General features: G+C 31.1%; 1 protein-coding gene across 15 annotated transcripts in view; it reads right to left on the bottom strand.

Annotated features, from left to right (window-relative positions):
* The window catches only part of LOC134697202 (teneurin-m-like), a 141050-nt gene that overhangs the window by 17515 nt on the left and 98705 nt on the right, over positions 1 to 24830 (bottom strand). For 13 of the 15 annotated variants that reach the window (XM_063559307.1, XM_063559296.1, XM_063559306.1 and 10 more), the window contains 15 exons: positions 21823 to 22134; positions 21283 to 21409; positions 16815 to 17026; positions 16320 to 16385; positions 15526 to 15782; positions 14619 to 14745; positions 14035 to 14139; positions 10099 to 10293; positions 8574 to 8789; positions 6810 to 6995; positions 5686 to 5832; positions 5187 to 5394; positions 1679 to 1798; positions 1042 to 1327; positions 346 to 613 (listed from right to left, as the gene is read on the bottom strand). In XM_063559307.1, coding sequence (XP_063415377.1) covers positions 346 to 613; positions 1042 to 1327; positions 1679 to 1798; positions 5187 to 5394; positions 5686 to 5832; positions 6810 to 6995; positions 8574 to 8789; positions 10099 to 10293; positions 14035 to 14139; positions 14619 to 14745; positions 15526 to 15782; positions 16320 to 16385; positions 16815 to 17026; positions 21283 to 21409; positions 21823 to 22134 — 2832 coding nt within the window. Of the gene's footprint in view, positions 1 to 345; positions 614 to 1041; positions 1328 to 1678; positions 1799 to 5186; positions 5395 to 5685; positions 5833 to 6809; positions 6996 to 7873; positions 7904 to 8573; positions 8790 to 10098; positions 10294 to 14034; positions 14140 to 14618; positions 14746 to 15525; positions 15783 to 16319; positions 16386 to 16814; positions 17027 to 21282; positions 21410 to 21822; positions 22135 to 24830 lie in introns of all 15 variants that reach the window. The other 2 variants (XM_063559308.1, XM_063559310.1) reach the window with 2 other exon arrangements.

Here is a 24830-nt window from a genome sequence, read left to right as displayed (position 1 = left end):
ATGAGTAAATAGGTCATAGATTAACACAAAAAAATATTTTCACCTTTTAATTATCAAACAAATACATGTTTACATTTTCCAACAGTTATATAGTTATATAGAGAGAAGTTAATACATTTATGACAATAAATGCACTTTTATACTTCTAATTTGTAAAATTCAGTTCTGTTTGTTAGTTTTTACAGCCTGAGAACAGCAGCTCAATTTACTTGCTCCAGCAAACATGTTCATATTTGGACTCAGATAAGATTATTCAGAGTGAGTAATCTACAATCTATCAATATTATGTTGTATTCAAACTGATAAAACTCAAGAAAAATATCAAAATCTGCATATGATGTTTACCTCTGGCAGGTACAATTCCATAGACTTTCTGGTTGTATGCATTCTTCCTATCCCAGGAGTGAGTATATTTCAGTTCAGGGTCAGCTTCAAAAGTTTTCTCTACATGATTGCCTTCAACATACACCTTCAGATGAACAAGGGCAAGGTTAGAGGGTATAGTGTCAGGGGTCATCTGTATCAGGATAACAGATTTATAACCAATGGCATCACTGGAATGGTAAACCAGATGGACATGGGTACCAGGAATCTCTATACTCTCCTGAAGAACCTGCAATGAAAAAAAACATAGTTTTATAATGGGGTAATTTCAAGTTTGTATTCATCAAGTTAATTTACGCATTATGAAAAATATGTGATGTTGTTGAAAAAGAATCAATGAGTGGGTAAACTATAAAAATATTCATCTAGAGGTCATACATATGCATACATGCATTGTCGTCAGTCTATTTCACAGAATTATTTAACTAAAACTTTCTGATGATGCTTTCATTATCATTTTTGTTTTAGGCAAATAAATAAAGATCTTGAGACTCTTCACAAAACTAGCTAAAATGCATCCAAAAATTGACTTCATAAATTAGGTTTAACTGCATTTTAGTCAAATTTTTGACAGCAAATCTAATAGTACCTGACTTAAGTCATAAATGAAATGTGGCTGTAAGTTCATGTACTGAGATCAAATTGTTTTAAACATACCTGTGATTCAGGAATGAGTGTACTCCTCTCTGGGCATGCTCCTAGCTGTGTATGTTGCCATGTCGACAAGACCACTGGCTTTAGTTTGTAATGATCATGCATCACACCACATAGTTTGGGATCTGGTTCAAAAGCTTCACCAAGTTGATTTTTGAGATGCATGACAACAGTTTCCATAGTGACAATCTGGTTCCAAGGAACCAGTACACTAATTTTCTTAGTTATAAATGGAAGACGTGTAAATTCTAGTGTTACAGATCCACCTCCATTCACCAATATGTCAAATCTGGAAAAACATATTTTATTACTTTTTGGAATAAGTGGACTATTAATCAGATCATGTCTCATAGTTTCATTTTTATTGCCAATGTACTTGCTATAAGATTTTTAATAAGATGGTCAAAAGAAGTTCATTTGATTATAAATTGTGATCTTTATCTAATCATGAATTTATTATGTACCATACACTTTTACTGAACTTGTGACTTGAATGCCTGTCCTAGAAATTTGGGCAAAGAAGTTATTTCTGTACATGACTTAAGTACTCCTAGAGGTTTGTTCTCCTTCATAATATAATGTTTATCTATATATTGTATACACAACTGGGTATGGGTACCAAGTTTGTTTGCACACTTACTGTCCTTCTCTCCTAGTCAGGGTGTACCCATACAGGGGTTGTCTGGTAACTGTGACCCTGACCCCTAACAATGGCGTGCCATCTTTTGTCAGAACCGCTCCTCTTATGACTGATACTTGACTGAAAAATAAAAAAAAACATAAATAAAACATTTATTAAATTACACTCTTAGCAAAATTAATAACAGCCATTGCACTTAAACAACTTCAAACTAATCACTTTCATTAAAGGCAGAACCAACTTCTTGACTTTTTGATTTACTACAATGTCCAAATAATTTTACCAGTAAATGTCTTTACAACAAAAGCTATCTACTTGATATATGATAGTGCACTTAGGTTTTGTCATACAGACATACATATCAACATGTTTTACTGATAAATCTCATCTATTAAATATATAGTCTGAAGTACAAGTAGTTTGTATATAATGTAGGCTCCAAACTGGTAGAAGATAACAAAAGAAGAAGTCTCTGTCATCAATGGACTAAATGAGGCTTGTTTTTGATTTACATTAGTTCTGTATCTATTCAACCCCATCTGTACTTGAGCTGAGTTATTTCTGGTTATGTTATTATCCAAATATGGATTGAAATGTCTTCTCATGAAAGGCAGGCTTTGGGTAAGATCCGTTTGTCTTTGGTTAGATAAGCCTTTACCAATAACAATGATAAGGAATTATGCATCTAAAAAAGAATTTAATCCAAATATGCATTTCATGAAAGGTTTGCTATTAGAGAGAGGGGCTTTGCAATTCCTATTACCAGCTGTAAAAGTATCTATTTTAATCATCTTCTTTTTTTAAAATGACCATCCTTGTGGAACTTTTTATTTCTCTTGGAGAAACTTCACAATAAAATATTATTCGAACTTTTATCTTAAGATATCATCTAAGGTTATTGATAAGTCATATTAAAGATGGAAATAGTTTTAATCAGGAAAAATGAAATATTTTGCAATTATCTGTATACAAGGTAAAATAATTATGGATAACTCCCATATATACCATATTTGTAATTGTAAAATTAATGAAATCAGACGATTATATCTAAAGAGGGCATGCTTTTCTAGAACTGCTTATTATCTTGCACAAAAATAATTATAGAAGGACTATGTTAACATGTCAAAGTATACATGTAGGACATGTTCTAATCTAAATAAATCGAATCAGAATGCCATGCCAGAAGTTTTACTGCAATGCCATTATTTATAAATCCTAACAATTCAATAAATGCCAAAGATAAATGCCATTGAAAAAATTTATGAGTCTCTTTTGGAATTGATACTTAAATTAAAAGAGAAATTTTATAAAACATATCTTAGAAAACAGAAGAACATACATTTTTGCTACTTAAAGTCGAAGTATAATAGAAATCTAGAGCCTCTCTTTATCTAGAAGTAAATTATATAACTTGATACTCAAGTTTCCTATAGATTGCATTTATTCAAGCACTACAAATTAATATTACACAATATACCAAATTATTTACTTTATATATCATGACATTTATGATATCAAAACCAAGCAATCTCGTAAAAGCTCGCCAATTTATTTAATGAATAATTTAAGATTTTTGTGGAAATGACAAAAATCACCAAGGCGCCCGACATATTGGTAAATAATAGCTGATTGGAGTTCCACTTGATTGTAAAAAGTGATAGTTTCTAATATACCAATTGGATCGCTAGTTCATATAACAATTCAAATAATGGTTTTCAAACATGAGGAACATTACATTTATCTTGGAAGATCAGTTTCTGAGTCTTAGCCAACCAGAAAATTAACTGCAATAAACAACGAGTATCAATTTCTAGAAATTTTGATTTGTTAAAATTGCATGAGGGACTTTCATTTCATTGTGTTTAGAGTCATTTTTCTTGATATTTGTTTATTGGAGACAGTAAATAGATGATTTCAGCCTCACATGATTCTAAAAGTTATAACTAAGACAAATGTAAGATGGCCATAAAAGTCTGTATGTCTGAACAATCTCATCAAATGGAGTCATTTCTCAATTATCTTTTTCAATATATAAATTGAAATAAGAGGAAATTTGTTCTAGCCAAGCAAATCAAAGATTGAAAATCAATTCATCACATATTTTCAAAACATAAATTCCCTTTTAAATGGCTGATACAGACAAAATTTATGCAACACTATGCCAAGATCAGTAAAATGATATAAGGGTATCTAGTTTGTTTTATTGATGTCATAAGGGACCCTGTTTTATTGATTTCATAAGGGGGACCCTATCAGCTCTAATGTGCAGTCTTATCATGCTTCCCTTTGACTATATATCTCTGCATAGTTACTCTAATTCTTGTATCCCAGATTTCAGATTATCCATAAAGTCACAATGTCTGAGGAAAAGTTATCAGTGACATTACAATAATGAGACGAGACATATTCAAGCCAACTTTTTTCAAGTGAAACAACTGTCTCAGGGAGGGATATAAAGGAGCAAAAGTAGCATGATAAATAGATTATCTGGTTTTTTTTTTGGCATCATAAAATTTCAGCTGATTAACACAATTTGTAGTTTTTTGCCTGTTTGCCATCTTCACTCCCAAAAAAAGTTTCCAGCTGATGTATTACAATATCAATGTGCTGAAAACTTGATAATCTATAAATATCATAAAATTTGCCCAAAATTATATATATATATAAAAGAATTTGCAGATACCGGTACATTTTTGACTTTCTTTTGTTGGGGATTTTTTTGGTTTTACTCATTCCACTTTTATTTTATTTTCAACACAAACTGTGAGACTTGACCCTCCCAGAGCACTGAAGATCGCTACTGTCAGTGAAGTATGTAGACCAATTTTTTTACCAAACAAAGTATTGTAACATATAGAGAGAGCCCTTAAAGTCTACAACATGGATTTCATTTATTTATTGTTTTATAGGGTTAGAAAAACTTAATTTTAATCAACTAAAAATTCTTCTATATGGATTGAAGGTAAAAACTTTCAATCTACGACATAAATCTTTACCTACAAAGATTCCTCACCCCCAGTGTCATGTAATCTATGCCACGATATAATTATATAATTTAGTTACAGATTCGTGAGATAAGAGACAATTAAATCCAATCTAGGGTAAAAAGTTCTCAGATGAATTTGCTTTGTACATGCATTTTTCCCCTGAATCAATAGTTGCATAATTCACAATATGCGTTCTCTGGAGTAAACATTTTGTAATTTGTTTGGGAAATTCCTTTACACCAAAAGTTAACCAATTAACTGAATTTCTGAAGGTGAAAGATGAAGTCTTTTGCTGAAGTAATGTTTAATTTTACATTTCATCAATTTTATCAGAAACTTTTGACAATTTCATACATAAAGAGACATAAACAGGTTTCCCACACGGAACTTTTGCAAAATATATTTCAAAATAATTCAGTTCTTCCTAGCAAAAAAATAAAATTCTTACTATTCATACTTTCTTCAGCAAGAATGACGATCAAATATAATTCTGATAAATGAAATCTGATTTTATTGATTACCTTTCATTGAATGCATTCCTAGATGTCCCAATCTGAACGCTGTTTTCTTCAATCAAGAATTTCATTCTATCATAGAAAGAAGCTGTAGGACTGGGAGGTTGTTTCCGTAGCAATATGTCAACAGGGTCAGGTGACATCTGACAGAAGGCATCCTCTACACAGGAAGCAGTAAAACAACAATCTGGATCCTGACAGTCCTTTAACCCATCTGTAATACACATAGCAAGCATAAGCACTTGAAAAGAATAGTTGTGTAATAGTCTCAAAATTAAACATCTGTTTAACAGTAGGAAAATTTTAATTTTCCAAATGTGTAGAGCAAAGAGAATAGATTGAAATGTTCATAAACTCCAAAGTTTTAATCCTTTTTATTGTGGGATGGGAAGGGGATGTTTCCTGCAGATATTTTGTATGATATTATTATTTGCAATAATTTCTCAAATTTCTATCACTTCATGTTAATTTTAATTCTAATTTTTTTTTCTGATCAAAATCATACCTCTATCATTATCCTCCATGTCATCACAAACCATCTCCATGGCAACATCACATCCTTTTCCTGTCCAGCCAGTGTGACATGTACATTTCCATCCGTCGGAAAAGTGACGACATTCACCATGTTTACTACAACCATTAGGACAACCATCTGTAACATAAAGGATTCTAGTACAAGGTGAATCATAATATTTTAGCAGATACTTGTGGTACACACTTGAAATTGCAGGATAATACTTACCTTATTGCTATATATTTTCCCCAAAATATCCCCAATTTTGTCTCCCCCTCTTGCCCCCAGTTTCTACCTTCTCTTTCCCACTTTCCCTACCACCTCTGACAAGATGAAGTGACCTAATATATCACAATTTATATGGTAAAAACCTTGGAAGATTAAATAGTTCTTCAAGAAGCCTATATGGCTGGTTCTGAAATAAAAATCATTGTGACAAGACCACTGAAGTTTCACTATTTAGTATACAAAAATACTACCGACACCCACAATCTACTTTACAAGCATTATGCAAAACTTATTGTTTTTATTAACCATAACCTATTATGTATCACTCTCTATTGGCAAGTCTAAAGCAAAAAAGACCTACCTCTAAACACATGTAAAATTTATCTCTGGACAAAACATATTTAATTTATATAAATATCAGCTAATCATGTGTTTAGAAACAAGTAATATGCTTATATTTCCAAATTTATGCCCCTTTTAATCATTATATCTAGCAAAAGCAAAGAGAAGACTAATGGCAAAGTAGAAAGTATGTTCTTTATAGCTGATATATTTTCTTATAAAAAGAATTAAAGTAACTTAATTGGATCCAAGTTCACAATATCAACTACAAGTACAAGATATACATTTAGTCTTCCTGGTTGGTGTACCGAAAGAATAGTCATGGAATTTTTTACACCAGAGAGATACATCTTGGATACATGTAAGAATCTATTTCATCCCTAGGGGATAAAGCTTAATGCTTCAATAAATTCTAATAAGGGCTTTAGGAAGAGTTGCAGATACAAAATGGCTACCTGGTCACTATATATTGCCAACCTTCAAAAAGAATGGGGGTAAAAAATAATGAAAAACAGGTAAAAGTCAGGTGTGAAGGATGGATTTACCTATAGTGCAATGTTTGCCGTTCCAACCTTTCCGACAGACACACGTTCCATTCTCACACTTCCCTTTGAAGTCATCACATCGTGGGTCACATGACAGCTGGTCACACAAAGCTCCACCCCATCCAGCATCACAGATACACTTCTGATTACGGCAGGTACCACGGTAACATGTTAGACGACATACTTCTATAAAGGTGAAGGTCAAAATCCAGGGTCAATGAAAGAGACTTTATTTGAACAAATGTAATTGATTTTTTTCCAGAAGAAGATTGAGATTGACGAAACATTAGATATATAAACAATGTTAGTTGCTAAATAGTTGAAAGGTTCATTAGATTACTAGTTAAACTCTCATAAGATTTAAAAGAGATTTATATGAAGCTTTGATAGATTTCTATTTCAAGGTTAAAAAAGAATATAAACTGGTTCCTGGTCATATTCATCCAAATTGCTACACAGTCGTATACTAATGTATAAAATTTGCATAAAACCCACACACAATACAACATCAAATATGTCTAGAAAAAAATAAAAAAAATATCTGTTGACAGATTTATATAGCAGGGAAATCATAAGCACAATGGGACATTCTTTTGTTCTTTCAATGGAAAAATAGGACAATTTTGTAATCCACAGAATAATGATATTCCTTTATTTTTTACTTCTAGACCAAGAAATCTTGTGTTTTGCGGTATGTGGTGGTGGACCCCTTTTTATAAACCCCAGAACCTATAACTTATTCTTAGTTCATTTGTACGGAAATTCTATTTGCTTTAACCCCTATTAACTACAGAAAAATTAATCAAGTCTAACTCTCCCAAACATTTTTTCCAGAAATGGTATTTAAAAGGTCTGTTCAGTGCAAAACTGGAATGAGCGTATATTCATTTGGGGAAAGGAACGTCATTTATCAATGGAATTAAGTCATTATATGTTTTCATATAGAGGAGATACACGATCAATGTTTTTTTTGTTACAATACATCAAATGCACGGCAATTTTGACATTCTACAGCTAAATACATTAATAAAAACATGCCTACATGCAGTTTACACTGTTAGTACCTGATAATTGGTGAGTTTTACGCTTTAAATCTGAAATAAGTTATATTCTGAAATTAGTCTCCTAAACAAGTGTCATCAAACTATATAAAATATTGTGAACCATACAGAATAAACATCTATATATACACATATAGCACAACATCTATTAAATCAAGGAGGCATATTTGTGATGTTAGTCAAAATACATGCAAGAAAATAAACTGCCATGCATAAATAATAAAAAAAAATAGACAAGTTGAGTTTTATTTCAAATTTCATTGGGTTAAATAAAAATATATATATAATAAAAAAGTAAAAACACTGGGCAGAAATAAATCCAGATGATTTGCAAAAAAATAAAGATTTGATACAAAAAAATGTTTAAAATAAAAGTACCCCAAAGTTATGAGGAAAATAGAATTTAAAAATAAAATTGTCAATGGAGATGGGGAATGTCATTTCTGTCATTGGTTAAAAAATTGCACAAAACTGGGTTCAATTTGTAACTTAATGTATGAGATAAATATAGGATGATTTTTTTCAATGCCAGATTTGTTATTTTAACTTGTTAGCTTATATATTGTTAATGGTCCATGCAGCTACATGGGAGATAACTATGAATCTATATTGTTAAAAGGGAGGTAACTCTTCATTCAACATCCCTCTGAAAACTCAAATGCATATTAAGAAGGGGGAATAACTCATTCCGCATCCAAATTACCTGTTTGACAGTTCTTGCCAGTAAAGAATCTATCACAAATACATTTTCCAAGTTCAGCATCATATTTCCCACGCTCGGAACAATCTCGAGCACATAAGTTAGTGACGTTAAGTTTATCTGGGAGTCGACAATCGTGACCTTTGAACCCTTTGAAGCATACACATTGTCCTAGATGACATACCCCGTTACCAGAGCAGTTAGGAAGAAGGCAGTCAACTGTAACCATTGAGATAAAAGAAGAAAAACCTAGGTCAAATTAAATACATTGAGCCATTTATAAACATGCTAGCATTAACTTATATAAACAGTCATTCATGCTTTGAAGAATCTAAGAATAAAAAAGAGCCATGCTTTATAATTTTCCATATATATCAGCAAAACTTATTATGTCATGCAAAATGATACAAAGATAATAGTCTAGCAGTATACTTTATATGCCAAAGATTTAAGACAACATTGGTATAAATGATGTAATTTTTGACTTGGTTATAAAGATAACTGTATAATAAATGGCCCAATTAAAAATTAGTAATACACAGCCAAGGCATTAATCAAATCAAATATTAGTAAAATAAAGCTTTAAAAAGAAATAAATAGAAAGCTTGAAAACGCTACAAAACATAATCTAAAACCACAGCAAAATATCATCTCATCCAACTACATTCAGTCTCCATATTCTGTCAGGAGTATTTGATCATAAGGTTTCCAAAATATAATGTGTTTTCTGAAAATTGTTTTGACAGTGTTGAGTTTTTAAGGAATGTTATGTTGGATAAGATGATAATAGATCAACAAATTATTGTTTCTGGATAATACTTTCATTGAACAGTTATTTCTCAACTTCAAATTAATCTTTTTTTAAGGCTTGTATTGCAGTTAAATGTTTATATATTGAGGAAATTAAAGGAGAGAAGACTAACCAATAGGCTATTCAACAGACTATTCCATCTTTTTTTCTTGTTTGTCATTTGGTCTGCCAGCTTTATTTATAGAATCTGCTGAGCATTTTATTTTGGAGATGATTAAATAAAACATTTAAAGAATGAGCATATCATAAACGTATAAGAACAGATTTTATGTGAATTATAACCTGTCAAAAAGTGTTTAAATTTTTGAGAAATAACTGTTCAATTCACTAGGCATATTTTTTCTTGTTCCCATAAATATTCTAAATTGTTTCAAATGTTATGCATCTATGTTTTTCTTTATTTGTTATATGACACTATAGTATAGGCTCTTTCAAAATATATTTCAAAGCATGCCAAGAAATTCTTCCAAAGGAATTTTATTTTCACAATCAGATATTGAATAAATGAATAAAGGTTTCTGTCTGACATTTCATTTAAGGAATTACAACATTTATAATGTGAAAGTTCTTCCTGAGCATGCTCCAACTTTTACACAAAAGGGTCAATTACTGTTTAATTCCTACATAAAATACAACTACTTCCCAAAACTGTGAAGCCATTTCCAATATTCCCAAATTCCATTTTTATAAATTTTAAAGATCCCTTGAATGCCTTACCGATTCCACAATGAGGTCCTTGAAATCCTGTATCACAATGGCATTCTCCCTCATGACAATAACCGTTGCCGTTACAGTCTGGGAGTGCACATTCATTCTCTGGAACGTTACACTCCTGACCTTTCCACCCTTGTATACAATGACACACTCCTCCAATATACTGTCCGTTACCATTACACACAACAAGACAATCTCCTGAAAAATAAAAAAAACACCATTACTAGTGACAGTTACTGTGAATAAATTAATTTTCGTGGGTACCAATTTTCGTGGATTGCAAAAAACTTGACTTTTCGTGGATATGTAATTTCGTGGTTTTACCAAAGTCTGCACACAATTTAATAAAAAAATTGTAATTCGTTGAACATTTCAATTCATGGTTCACCTGTACCCATAAAAAACATTTAATATTAGTATCCAACGAGTAACAATGAATCCACAGTATACCATTACACACAAAAAAAAATCTTCTGGAAAATAACATAATACACAATTTTTTCATTCTCCAGAGAAAATAATAACAATACTAGTGACAGTTAGTAATTTGCCATAATTTTTAATTGTTTATTTTTTAATACTGCAAATTCAGAAGTTTTAGAAGCCTTTTCATGATTGCAAATATAGAGGCCTGATATTATTGCCAAAAATAAAAACTTCCCTTTTGAATTGTGATAGCATTTCTTATAATCAGCATTTCCTTAAATTGTAATTAATTATCTGAATTTTTTTTTAATTTCTTTTGCGGACTGAAATGTATAGCAAATTTGATCATACATAACGTTATTATTCATTTATGTATGTAATAAATTTGACTATGCTAGTGTTTGAAATGCCATCCCCGTCAGACAAGTTTTCTAATGTTCTTTCCCCCTTATTTAATACATGTTATAAATATGATTTGTAAATCATCGAGGCAGTTGGTGGTTCAGATTAGATTAACAGACCAGAAATCAATAGTGTTTCATTCATTAACTGTTGATAAACTACACCCGGGAGCATTCAGACCTAAAATCATTTGTTGCTTCAAAAATTGTCCTGATCTTCAAACATGGCATGCAAATATTAACTCAGCAATAAATCATCACACTACACTAGGATTTCTGGACAATACAATAAATCATCACACTACACTAGGACTTCTAGACATGGTTATTACATAGACATTTCTAACGGGATACAAAATACCACTGCAGGATTTCTGGACATGGTCATTACATAGACATTTCTAATGGGATACAAAATACCACTGCAGGATTTCTGGACATGGTTATTACATAGACATTTCTAATAGGATACAAAATACCACTGCAGGACTTCTGGACATGGTTATTACATAGACATTTCTAATGGGATACAAAATACCACTGCAGGATTTCTGGACATGGTTATTACATAGACATTTCTAACGGGATACAAAATACCACTGCAGGATTTCTGGACATGGTTATTACATAGACATTTCTAACGGGATACAAAATACCACTGCAGGACTTCTGGACATGGTTATTACATAGACATTTCTAATGGGATACAAAATACCACTGCAGGATTTCTGGACATGGTCATTACAAATACATTTCTAACGGGATACAAAAAACACAAAAAACCACGGCAGGATTTCTGGACATGGTCATTACAAATACATTTCTAACAGGATAACAAAACCAGTGATAGCATTGATACAAGTGTAAATTTTCATAATGATTTTGCCATATAGACCATTTTACACATATCTGCAAAGTTCTGTTCTGCCATTCCATTTCTTAAATCAACACAAGTAGCCTCAAAATATTGTGTCACACTTCAAAAAATTAAACTTCATAATTTAAAAGTGATTTTTTCATAACATAAGAAGGTTATTTGGAGGTTGTACAGTGACCTATTGATGCTTAAGTATCAATATCATTTTGACTCTGGTGGATAGATGCAGTACAATCATACCACATCATCTTTTTTTATATTGATGAATTTAATGATTTTGTGTTAAGATTTAAATGAAAAACCAATACATTAAAAGCTATCGTCAGTAGCAACTCCTTCAATAAGGTGAACTATTGACCTTCTCATTAATACTTGCCACTGGACATTAAAAAACAACAACAATCAATAAATCAAATTCATATGGATGAACGTTTTTTTTCATTTGGACTGAACTACCTAATTTCTATTTTTCTTTTGGAATGAACCATTTAACATTTATTTTTCTTTTGGACTGAACTATCTAACATTTATATGTTTTTATTTAAATGATTTGAGAATTGAACCCCTCTATTTTAACAATGATGTACATCCTGAAGCTGACATTATTAATTTGCATGCAAGTCGAACAGAAACAACTGTCCTATTGTTAGATTAATGGCCTCATTTCCACCACAGCATTACAAACTATCAATCTCTAACGACATTCCTAGGATTTTAACATGAGTCTTGTTTCATTAAAATTCTCATTGGTCTCATCTTATATTACAGCACTTAAAATAAATCGCAACAATTAAAGAAAATTTTTCCAAGATTTCACAATCCATTTCCTGAAATGTCACGTTTAATATTTACCCATTAAATCTATCAACCAATCAAACTGTATAAAATGACTTTGTTATAGTTTTAAAAGTGTGCGATTTCCCCCATCATTTGGACATGTTTGAGAGACAGTAGATTTACAGTCTTTAATAATGAAATGATCATTAGGAGAAATCACCAAATTACTATATAAAGACAGACCGATCTCTGATCCCAAACACCACCTGATGACTAACTTAAATTTAATTCTCTGAGTCACATAAAAAGACAATTTTCCTGATAAAATTGTCTGGATTTTTGATAGAGTTCCTTCCAATTCTTTACGGTACGGCTCATTTCCTATCAGATAATTGTTTGAACTATCAGCTAAATCAATTCCAACAAATGCTTGTTCCTTCTTGCATCACAATCCCATACCACTACACAGAGTTAATATTCTCTATCCATGTAAATTATCAACAACAAGTTATACAGACAATTATTTTATTTGTAGCAATTTATAGTGAAGCAAGTTAAATTGCTGGCCTGCGGCAGTTTTTATTGTCCTCATAGAAAAATAGTATTGATAAGGTTGGTTGTTTAAATGACAGCGGATCTTTTGAATGATGTAAATATAACATTACTGGGAATCAAAACAGCAATAACTTTAGACCTTGGCCTAAATAAATACCAAATATCACCAATTAAATCAAAATGAAAACATGTAAAATATTATCTTTTAAACGTGTTCAATAATTAATTAATGACCCTGATTAATAAGATAGATTCAAGAGTTTTATCTAAGAAGTCATTTAGTTCTATTAATTTTTATCATTTTTGTCAACATCAGGAGGCGTTTAATGTTTGGTTCAGCAATTATTGACTATTTATTCCACTATTTTAGATAAAAACTGAAAATTCTATTACGCTAATTTCAATTTTAAATTTACTGATTAAAAAATGCAATTACAAATTTCAGTGCAAAGAAGTATTACTCAGCAGGAATAATTCCAGGATAGTTAAGGCAAGTTTTGAACTTCTGACTTTGATATTAACTAAATGGGTTAAACTTTAATGGTACTTTTCATTAACAAGTATTGCATATTACAGGGACTGAAGATATACTTCTTACAAGCCTAAGGTCATGCAAATCACCCTACTGGATGTAAACCAAGAAAATCACTGGTGGGTCAGAGCACATCTGTCATGTTCTATGAGATGGCCCTTTGTTGATTTCTTCCTAAATATGTATGATTTGAGTTTTAAACGCCACTTTAACGCACCGCTTTTGGGCTACCCAAATATGTATGAAATATTTGCCATCGGACATTCATTTATTCAGGCACTGTCAACGTTTTCCTCAACCAAACAAACCTGAGGAAACATCAAGAATTGTGATGATTACAATGTGATATGTGTTACCATGGTAATACTTACTCTCTTTACAGTCCCATCCTATAAATCCAGGAAAACATCGACAGTTTCCATCTACACAGTCACCATGACCATAACAATCGGAAGGGCACTCACTCACTAGAGAATCTGAAACAAAAAATCAAACATTTTAAAACACTACCACACTGTTTTCCTTTAGGCTTAGTTTACTTCTCTTTGCACGTCCTATCATGTTTTGGATTAACAGTATTCACTAATATATATGAATAAAAGTGCTGTAAACCAACTTAATTTTGCTGAAACTTTAATTGGCATTTAACACTCTCTAACTCATTCATAACATTTCAATGTGCAATTTTCCAATTTACCTGATATTTTTAAATGAAGAAAGAAGTTCTACACATTTACGACAATTCATGATTGCATTTTTGTTCTACTAGTGAAAATTAGTTGGTTTATAGTATTTGTCAATGAGACAGTTACCAAATAATACAAGACATCATTGAGCTGTTTTTAGTTGTTCATTCGTCCATTACTAATTTAGCTAAATACATAACAAGGATAGCTAAACTAGCAATGTTCCTTCTGTATTTGTTACATACTAACAGGTATATCATCATACTTACTGTCTTCTGCTGTTTTAAATGAGATGTATTGTGGGAAGTTTCTGTCATTATAGATGTTCAGATACCATTTTCCTTCCATCAGATACTGAACAAATCCAGTATCTTTACCATAGTAACTCCTTTTAATCTAAAAATAAATGATAAAAGTTTCCTTTATATGAACTTAGTCTTCAAGTAGAGAAGGCCATCATTGATGTTGAACAGCAATGTATAGTTAAAATATTTTGAACCTACCTTAAGAAAGAAAAGTTATAGCTTTTTACTAAACTCATAAATGGAATATCAATCGAATTATAAGCAGATTTGTGACTCAAAATCAAGTAAGAATTAAACCTGAAAATAGTAAGTAAGAATAAAATGCTTAAACGAATGACTTTTTCCTCCCTCTCATCATAATATACAATGAGAAAACTGTTAATGGGAAAATGTTTAACTGTCTCTTTGATTAATCAAGATATTAAGTTTCGAGCTCACTTTTTGCACTTGCCAAAGGATACATAGTATAAGAAAAGCAAATAGTAATTTAAAAAATTGGGAAACAGGAAGGTGTCTGACAGGTCTGAAAAGTGCTTACACATTACAGCGTATCACCGACAAACTTCTGTCCAAATATGGAGTTATTCTAGTACTTGAGAAATGTGCGATAAAAATATTAAGTTCATTCAACGTATTGAAAATTCAACATAACAGCAGACAGGAAGCATGTGTCTGACAGATTGGTAAAGTGCTCATTAGTAACAACTTATCACTATTAAACTGCATCATAAAATGTGTGGAGAAATTTATAAGACAAACAAACGAACACTGAATGCAATATAGTCCCTACCCCTTAAGTTATGATAAAATTTCATTGTTGTATAGTCCCTTTATTTACATTGTGAAAACATTAAAATGACATCACACGTACCCTATCTGTAGATCTGGTCTTTCTCATTGGTATCGTACTGCCATCTAGCACTTCAAAGAAATCATACTGAACAATAGAGGGCGCTATCCCTCGTCTTCCGTATACACCTAATATAGCACTACTCGGAATGGAAAAATTGAATTTGACACGCTTGTCTTTATCTTGATTAAACTTCAACATCCAGAAAGACTTTGGTGGAATCTGATGCTTTACGTTGGGGTCACCAACTAGGAAATATGTCGGACCTACAGTTGAACCTAGAAAAAAGACAATTAGTTCAGTTTATTTTACTTAAATCTGATTTTTTTTCAATTATTATTACGGCTTAATCAGAAATACTACAGTAAATATGCCATAATTTCAGAATAAAAAATAATGTACCATCAAAGGTTGCCGCAAAATTGCAATAATCCAAAGAATGGAAATTTTACCTAACCTTTGCACTGATATGATGTTTTATGACTTTTTATTTCATTGAAGCTTCTTTAGACACTTAAATTCAAGAATTTACTGTGAAATGTTAGACTATTGTTCAGTAGTTTCAGCTTTGCATTGTAGAATTCTTTTGATGTTATTCCTTAAATTTTTGTCACATGATATTGCTTAGTGTGTTATACAATCTTTTAATCATCCTCAATTTATGTGCGGTTTCAATTCAAATTAAGAATTGTAACTTAAAAACATGGTATAAATTTACTGTATATTGTAAGGTTAAAGCATATCAAAACATTCACCACATATTCTCCCATGAGTGTGTTATAATCTGAGACTCTTCTGAGTTATTGTATATTTACCTAAATGACTAGAACTATTCAAGGCACCAGCTGACACTGGGTCTTTTTCTTTGAACACCATGGCAGCTACAAAAACAAGAATATTGTTGAGGATGAGAAACAACATGAGAACAACAACATGTGAACATATGAATATTTTTTCTTCAAAAATGTATGTAACTCGCTGATATGTAAGCCCTACTTTTGTTTTGTTATGCAGTCCTCCAAGCTCTTAAAAGATATGATCTGATATTCCTTCCCAATAACTTTATAACTGTTCTTCTTTATATAAAATTCAAATGGTTACTTTGAAAATATGAGGTATAAAATTTCTTCATAATACCCCTATCCCTTTATAAAAGTTAAACGGTAACTCTAAAAAATAATATGAGGTCTGCTATTTCTTCCTGACCTTATACCCATTTCATTTGATAAAGTAAAATTTCTTCCTAATAACCCTTCCACTAAGGGTCCAATGGTCACTCAATAATTGACTGAAGCAAATTTGCATCTTACCTGCAAAATATAATGTACAAGCTAACAATACTACACAAATAGCCACCAGAACTAAAGCAGTACACCTCCACGTACACCCTCGCTGTAACTTCTTCATGTGTTTTCCTGTACAGTTAAATTTGGAATAATAATAATCGTCTGTAACAGGAGGTGGGTAACCTCCCATTAAATGTTGCTGTTGACAGGAAAATCCTGGGTGGGTAAAGGCATGCCTGAAAAACAATTTCATAATTGTCACAACTAAGTCTAAACGCAACTGTTAAAACAAATGCAGATCTTCAAGTTAATGTTTTCAAATTCAATAGTTTTTTTTAACAAATCCAAAATTTGATGTTCAAGAACGACATCCACAGATTTCAATGATCAGTACTGATACACTATGCAAGTTTCCAGAAACATTTAGTTAATATGTGCAAGTCCAAGGAATCGTTTAGTTAATCTGTACATGTCCAATGAAAATAAGTACAAGTCCATGGAAACATCTAGTTAATCTGTACAAGTCCAATGAAACATTAAGTTAAAATCTGTGCATGTCCAAGGAAACAAAGCTAATCTGCAGAACTCCAAAGATCTATAATAGTGTGCTATCTGAACAGCTCCAAACTGCTTTAATATATCTATGTCAATTTTGAAGAAAACTTGACAACAGAACTGAAAATTGAAAATGAATCAATAATTCCTCAATGAGGTTAAGCAGAATATTTTATTGTCACTAAGCCATAGATTGACCAAGTAGCTTTTCTTCTGTTTTTTATGCTATTGACAGCATTCTGTTTCAATATTGTCACTGTCTTTGTCAGGTCCACACTTGAATGAAGTTAAGACCATTAATGACCTCACACTTAACTGATGAGCTTTCAGGCTAATAAGTATTCAAATATTTGCTACGTTAAATGTCAATTCATGTAAACTAATATTGTTCAACCATTCACATAAATTATTAACAAAATACTTAAATCAGAATATATATCTCTGTAATATTTGTACACAGTAATATTATAGTTTTCCACAAGAATTCCTTCAGAGAAAATTTTGCCACCAGTTAATTAATTTTGATGAAAAACGTTGCTGACCTTGCACCGATGCCAGTAAAACACGGTTAACTGATCAAACCTATTGTAAGACGACTTAAGAATATTGCTTTTAAAAAGCCTAATTAAAGAATCCCTAGTGTAAAGTGTTCCGTGGAAAACGATCAGTGCCGATAGACTGAAGGTTGTTTCATTTATTTCTCTACAATCGTCAATGCCAATTAAGTTGTGTTACAACGATGCAGTAATGTCACAAACACTGCATGACAACACGACACATGCACATCATGGTGACAGTTGTCAGTCCTGCAGATGGCAGGCTATCGCTATTATTGTATCTTTTTAATGCACTTTAGAAAACAACACTTTTATCTGCTGTGGAGAGATAAAATGGAGAATGGTTGTATAAATTATAACTGCACGAAATCAATTTACTTAATTAAAACGGAGCAAGAAGACCTTTAGATAAAGACGTGTTTTCATTTGGTATCAGAAGAACCATTCTAACTAGTAATTTTAGTTTATTAAACAGTAAAAACATACATTATTATCTATAAATAGAAATAATGTTTGACTAGTTAACTTTTTTATTAGGAAGCGAATAACTTCAAGTTCAAAATAAAAGAATTTGCCATTTTTGCAATATCTCACCCTCTCTCTCTATATATATATATATATATATATCCAAAATAAACATATTTTTTATGTGTCAGACTGAAGATCAATTTAGATGATTTAAACCGTTAAGCAATCAATGCAGCAAATTAAAAGAAAACTGAAAACAATTGCCAGTCTTGTAATCTGATCATAGTCAGCGAACATTTTGTAAAAAATAAACAAAATTCGCCTTCCAAAGGAAATTACATGTAGACAGGCCAATGTTTAAAAATGACATTTTGTTATTATAAGGAAATTGCTCTGGTCATATTTCATAATAACGATGTCAAAAATGAAAACGCAATCAACTTGCTTAGAATTGGATATCAAATCTATGAACAGTAAGAAAATGAGTTGAAACTTTTCACTATAAAATACATATTTTTTTATCGATCGTAACTAATTTCTGGATTAAGAAGAACACTTTCATAAATTTACAACCATCGTTCAAGAAAAGAACTATTTACTGTGTTGTCATTAATCAATAACATTCTATACTTGGTGTAAACAAATATGCCTTATTTCCGTTCATTTCCGTAGAACATTTTCCTTCCATTATTAGAATATGAAAAGAAAGTCTAGAATTACAATACCAGGACCTTAAAACATCTCAATATCATGGAAAAACTGTCGTTCACCAACGAAACACGAACCAATCCAAGTAATTACCGATAAGTATCAGCCACCGGAACTGGTAATGTCTTATAACCATCAATAACTTATCTATAAGAATCTAAAACATTGACTTCTCACTCAGTCAAACATCTTGGACAACCTAAACAAATGGCCCCAACAAATGATTAACAATTACTTATGAATGACAATCTACCAGTAGGCAATTACTAACTACTTATTACACAAATATACTGTGATCTAAGCACAAATAGCTTCTTCCATCATGTCGACATTTACAGAGACACTGTGATTTAAGTACAAATAACTTCTTCAATCAATTTGACATTTACAGAAAAGTTTGTCTGGAGACATGGCTATTAATCAGTAAGTATTAAAGTAGCTGTGTAATCTGGTACAATAAACATGGTCAATTAACATCTATAGAAATCCTTAGTTTTATAACCACCGTTTGAAAATAAGAAGATGTGGTATGAATGTGGTCACCAGCATTTGAAAATAAGAAGATGTGGTATAAAAATAGCCACCAGTATTAAAATTAGAAAATGTGGTATTAAAATGGCCACCAGTATTTAAAATAAGAAGATGAAGTATTAAAATGGCCACAAGCATTTAAAATAAGAAGATATTGTATTAAAATGGCCATCAGTATTCGAAAATAAGAAGATGTGGTACGAAAATGGTCACCAGTATTTGAAAATAATAAGATGTGGTATTAAAATGGCCATCAGTATTTGAAAATAAGAAAATGTGATATTAAATGGCCACAAGTATTCAAATATAAGATGGTGGTAGCATTAAAATGGCCACCTGTATTTGAATGTAAGAAGATGTGGTATTAAAATGGCCATCAGCATTTACAATAAGAAGATGTGGTATTAAAATGGCCATCAGTATTCGAAAATAAGAAGATGTGGTATTAAATGGCCACAAGTATTCAAAAATAAGATGGTGGTAGTATTCAAATGGCCACCAGTATTTGAAAGTAAGAAGATGTGGTATTTAAAAAATGGTTACCAATATTTGAAAATAAGAAGATGTGGTATGATTGCAAATTAGACAACTGACCACAAGAATGGACATTGCCACAGTCTATACGAAGTTGACAAGCAGAAACTGTGTTCTTTCTGACTCCTTTGTTATATACTTGAATGACCTTTTTATTCAGATCTTTTAGTTGAGTTTTCTCAATCAATATCTATTCTCTCTGTGAAATTGTTTTGTTTTATTTCCAGATTTTTTCAAGGCTGTCTAGCAGAAAAAATGATTTTTAACTTCTCAGTTATATACTTGAATGGTTGTATACTTGAACGACCTTTTTATCTGGATCTTTGAGTTGAGTTTTCTCAATCAATTACATATCTATTCTCTCTGTGAAATTGTTTTGTTTTATTACGAGTTTTTTATCATGTTTATCATCCAGGGAATAAATAACTGATCATATCATAGCAGGAAGTAAATTAAACAAGACAATTATACTTTCTCTTTTCATAAGAAATAAATGAGTTATTTATCAAAACTGCAGTTTTTATCTGATGTAAAAGACAATAAATATAATCTCTAAGCCAAATATAATTGGTCTTTGTTTTGGCTGTGTTTGACCATTAGCTTTGATATAATTAGGAAGCAAGCTTCTGAGATTACTTGCCTATCATTGATCATAACAAAACATTATTAAGACATATCTACACATAACAAAAGAATAGAAAAATGTGACCTGACAACAAAAATGATTTATAAGGGTCAGTGTAGATTATCTATCATCTCAAAATTAGAATTGTTTGTATAGAACTCATCTCTGAAGGATGACTTTATCACCAGACAATCAAAAACAGAACAAATCGGTCCATTGCTTCTTTCTATAGAAGAACTGTACAGTTCAGGCTTAGAATATGCAATTATGCATAAGAAAGTTAAAAAAAATTGACAGAATGAATAATATGAAACAGACTGACAGACAAGAAGAAGTCGCATTGGTAAATATTGTAGCAATGTTAAATATGTGTTACAAAAAGGAACTGCTGTTGGAACAACATTGATATCCTGACAGACAGAAACAATATTATTTCACTTTTTATCTTATTCATGACCATTCTGAAAGTTTTCTAACCATATTTATTAATATAACAATGTTTTTATAACGTTACCTATCTAAATCATGGCCGTTCTGACAATGGTTAGGAACTGTATTTGATGTGCGTGACTGTGAACATGGTTTTTCTTGAGTACATGAACCTGAGCGTGGAACTGTTCGTGGAAAACGTGGCTGACCGTCTAAAAAGAAGCAAGATTTTATAAAATAACAACAAACACAAAGTATAAGCAACTGTGAAGCTGAAAACTAAGAATGTTTGTTAATTATAATGGTTTATGTTGTTTCGATTTATTTCTTATTTATGTCCATGGATTAAATTAAATAAAAAAGTTTCTTGCAGATTTTTATTTGTTCTTTCTAATCCTCTGCTTTTTTTGTTTTTTTGTTGATCAAATGACATAGAAATTAAGATCTATAGGTCACTGTACCTCCCTCAATAATGAGTAAATCCCATACCATATAGTTAAATATCTTTCTCTCTACAGGAAGTTTCTTGTTCTATAAATATTTTAGATTCACTAAAATTTGAAAGATATCTATTTGAGCTATCCTAAGGACCGTAACTCTTTACACAGTATGAATTATACTATACCTGGGATATAAACATTCCCTGAAGGAGTCTGTTCTAAATAATGTGGTTCAAAATCTGATACTTCTCCTTCAGAATATGGGCAATGTCGTAACCGTGACGATGTATCCATGTCAGAGTAATGTCCCCTATGATAATGAGCACTATATGAGTCACCATAATGTCTATGACACACACAAGTTTCAGCGTCAGAATAAGTTCCCCGATTAGATCCTTGACCTAATGACCTCTGTTTCTGTATCGGTGTCCGTCCTGGAATGTCTTCTATGGGTGGTGGAGGGGGTGGGGGAAGATAAGGAAATGCTGGTGCTGTAGCTGAAATGAATAAAAGACAGATTTCATTTATATTGCTTATGTTAATGGTTTTCCCAGCCTTATTATAAATCTACAACAGTCAATAGTGTGCATTGGGTAGACATTTACTATTTCCTAGAAAAACTACTGTAAAATAATGACCTAAATTTAGTAAACTTCTAGTTTCTTTCCAACCAGAAATAAACTGCCCAAAGAGATAATAATGATATATACCAAAGACTCCAAATATTAAAAAAAAGAAGACTTGCATCTCCCAAACTATTAAAATGTGACACTTTTGGCGAAAATAAATTTCCAATCATTTCAATTCTAGCCTATTATGCAAATAAACTCATCATAGATACCAGAACTAAATTTAGTATATGCCAGACGCGTATTTCATCTACAAAAGACTCCTCTGTGACGCTCGAATCTCAAAAAGTTAAAAAGGCCAAATAAAGTACGAAGTTGAAGAGCATTGAGGATCAAAATTCCTAAAAGTTTTGCCAAATACAGCAAATTAATCTTGTTAGGTTTTTATTAGAAATTGTGTGATCTTACAACTGTAAGGAAACATCATATCTATTAGACATTCTTGTTTTTATGTATTGATGTATTGTTTATATTTATCTTACTTTTGATGCTAGTTTATTAACTTTTAGTGAGTTACAACAAATGAACTGTTTAACAATTGCTTTGTTTCAGATATTAGAAATATAAATTATTAACAGATAGCAATGTTTATGGCATTCCAATAAGACAATACATTGATATGGTTTATTCATGCCTGGTGCTTTATCACCCAGTTTTGATTTACTTTAAGCAAATCAAATAAACTATGTGTAATATTTGTATATATTCCAGGTACCACCACAGAGGACCACTTATAAGTTATGATAATGTAAATACACATTCTTATCATATTCTCATAAAACAACAAACAATTTAGTTACCAATTTTACTTTGCCATCAGCTTTATACAACAAAGTACTGGTATTTGACACTGTATGTTATGTTACGAGTTTGAAGGATTTTTTTTTCTTAGATTGTCATTTGACAGCTGTGACTCTTAAATGTACATATAAAAAATGAAGATGTGGTATGATTGCCAATGAGACAACTCTCCACAAGATGTTGGCTTATGAAGTCACATCTGAAAATATCTCACACGGGTGTCTTGCTTGTGCTTTTTAAAGCCGACTATACAATATGAGTTTTGCTCATTGTTGAAGGCTGTACAATAACCTTTAGTTGTTAATATATTTGTTCTTTGATTACTTGTGGTCTACTGGTTCTAGAAGTTGTATCATCGCCAACCACACCCTCTATTTTTATAATAATTTTGCATTTCTTCAAATGCAGTGTCAGTTTTATATAACAATTCTTTACCTTATGTTTCAAACTCAATCAAATCCAATTTGTCCAATAAAAAGAATGAAATATGCTCTCTGGCAACATATATATCCAACTTGTTACAAAATATTCCAGAAATGGATGACAAAAAATAGACAGTTAAAATTTGTACTTTTTAACAATTATAACTTGTAACAATAAGAATTTTGTGAAACTTGATATGGACCTGTTATGGTATGTGACACTTTAAATTATAGAAAATTAACAGCTTAAGATTCCCTTTTTGACCTTGTTTATTATGTTTAACATATTATGTAATGAAATACTTTCCTAACAGAGACAATATAATGAATTGTTTTGCACTACAAATATTAGGAATTTAAACTTTGGTCACACATTTTTTCGTGTTTAGTCCCAATTTGGTACATTTTGGTGTAGTGCTTTGTACTTCTAAAACCGTTCCACATTTCTGTTTACATTTATATTATGAGAAACTAACCAAGCATTTTTTGGCATTTGTATCAATAATGAATTGTTCTGCACTACAAATATTAGGAATTTGAACTTTGGTCCCTAATTTTTTCGTGTTGAGTCCCAATTTGATACATTTTTGTATGCTGTTTCACCAAGAAATCTAGCCAATGGTTGCACAAAATCTCTTATCTCTACTTAACATTTTTACATATATTTTATTTTTGCATGAATCACCTCCCCATATTTTTCCAACAACCTAACAATTTATAAATCTTATTATATTGTTTATCAAAAGAATGCAATAAAATCTGTGTAGTTGTTGACAGCTCGGCACATGATAAAATTCTAGTGCAAAAATTATCTGTATCATAAAAAATTCAAAATAGATAACAAAACACTGTATAAATTTGTTACTTATCAGTCAATCAAGGGCAATAACTGCTGATAAAGTTCTAATCCAGGGTCAATTAATATTCCAGCAGTTCTGATTATAGGGTTATGAATATGGATTTATTTCTGATGAAGAATCAATAAGATATGACTGTTAATGGATTGTTCATCCAATTCTGATTTTAACTGCAAAGATTAGGACTAACTTATTCTCATTCAAGGGCAATAACTACTTATCATATTCTGAAACAAAGTCAATTTCTATCAATATTGTCTGAACTGGTGGTTACAAAAGTTAATAAAACAAATCAATAGTTTGAAGGTTAATAAACATATAATACAAACTTTAAAGATAAAAAAAAATCTGGTTCTTTAATATATTAATCAGTTATATTTTTAATTTTGTTTCTTTTACTTTTAATATTTAACATTTATATACAGACATTTTTTTGTACACATTTATTTTCCTATTGAAAAAAAAATATATAAAAAAGAAGATG

The sequence above is a fragment of the Mytilus trossulus genome, chromosome 14 (assembly GCF_036588685.1).
Source record: "Mytilus trossulus isolate FHL-02 chromosome 14, PNRI_Mtr1.1.1.hap1, whole genome shotgun sequence".
NCBI classification, from domain to species: domain Eukaryota; kingdom Metazoa; phylum Mollusca; class Bivalvia; order Mytilida; family Mytilidae; genus Mytilus; species Mytilus trossulus.
This window is presented reverse-complemented; position numbering and strand designations above follow the sequence as displayed.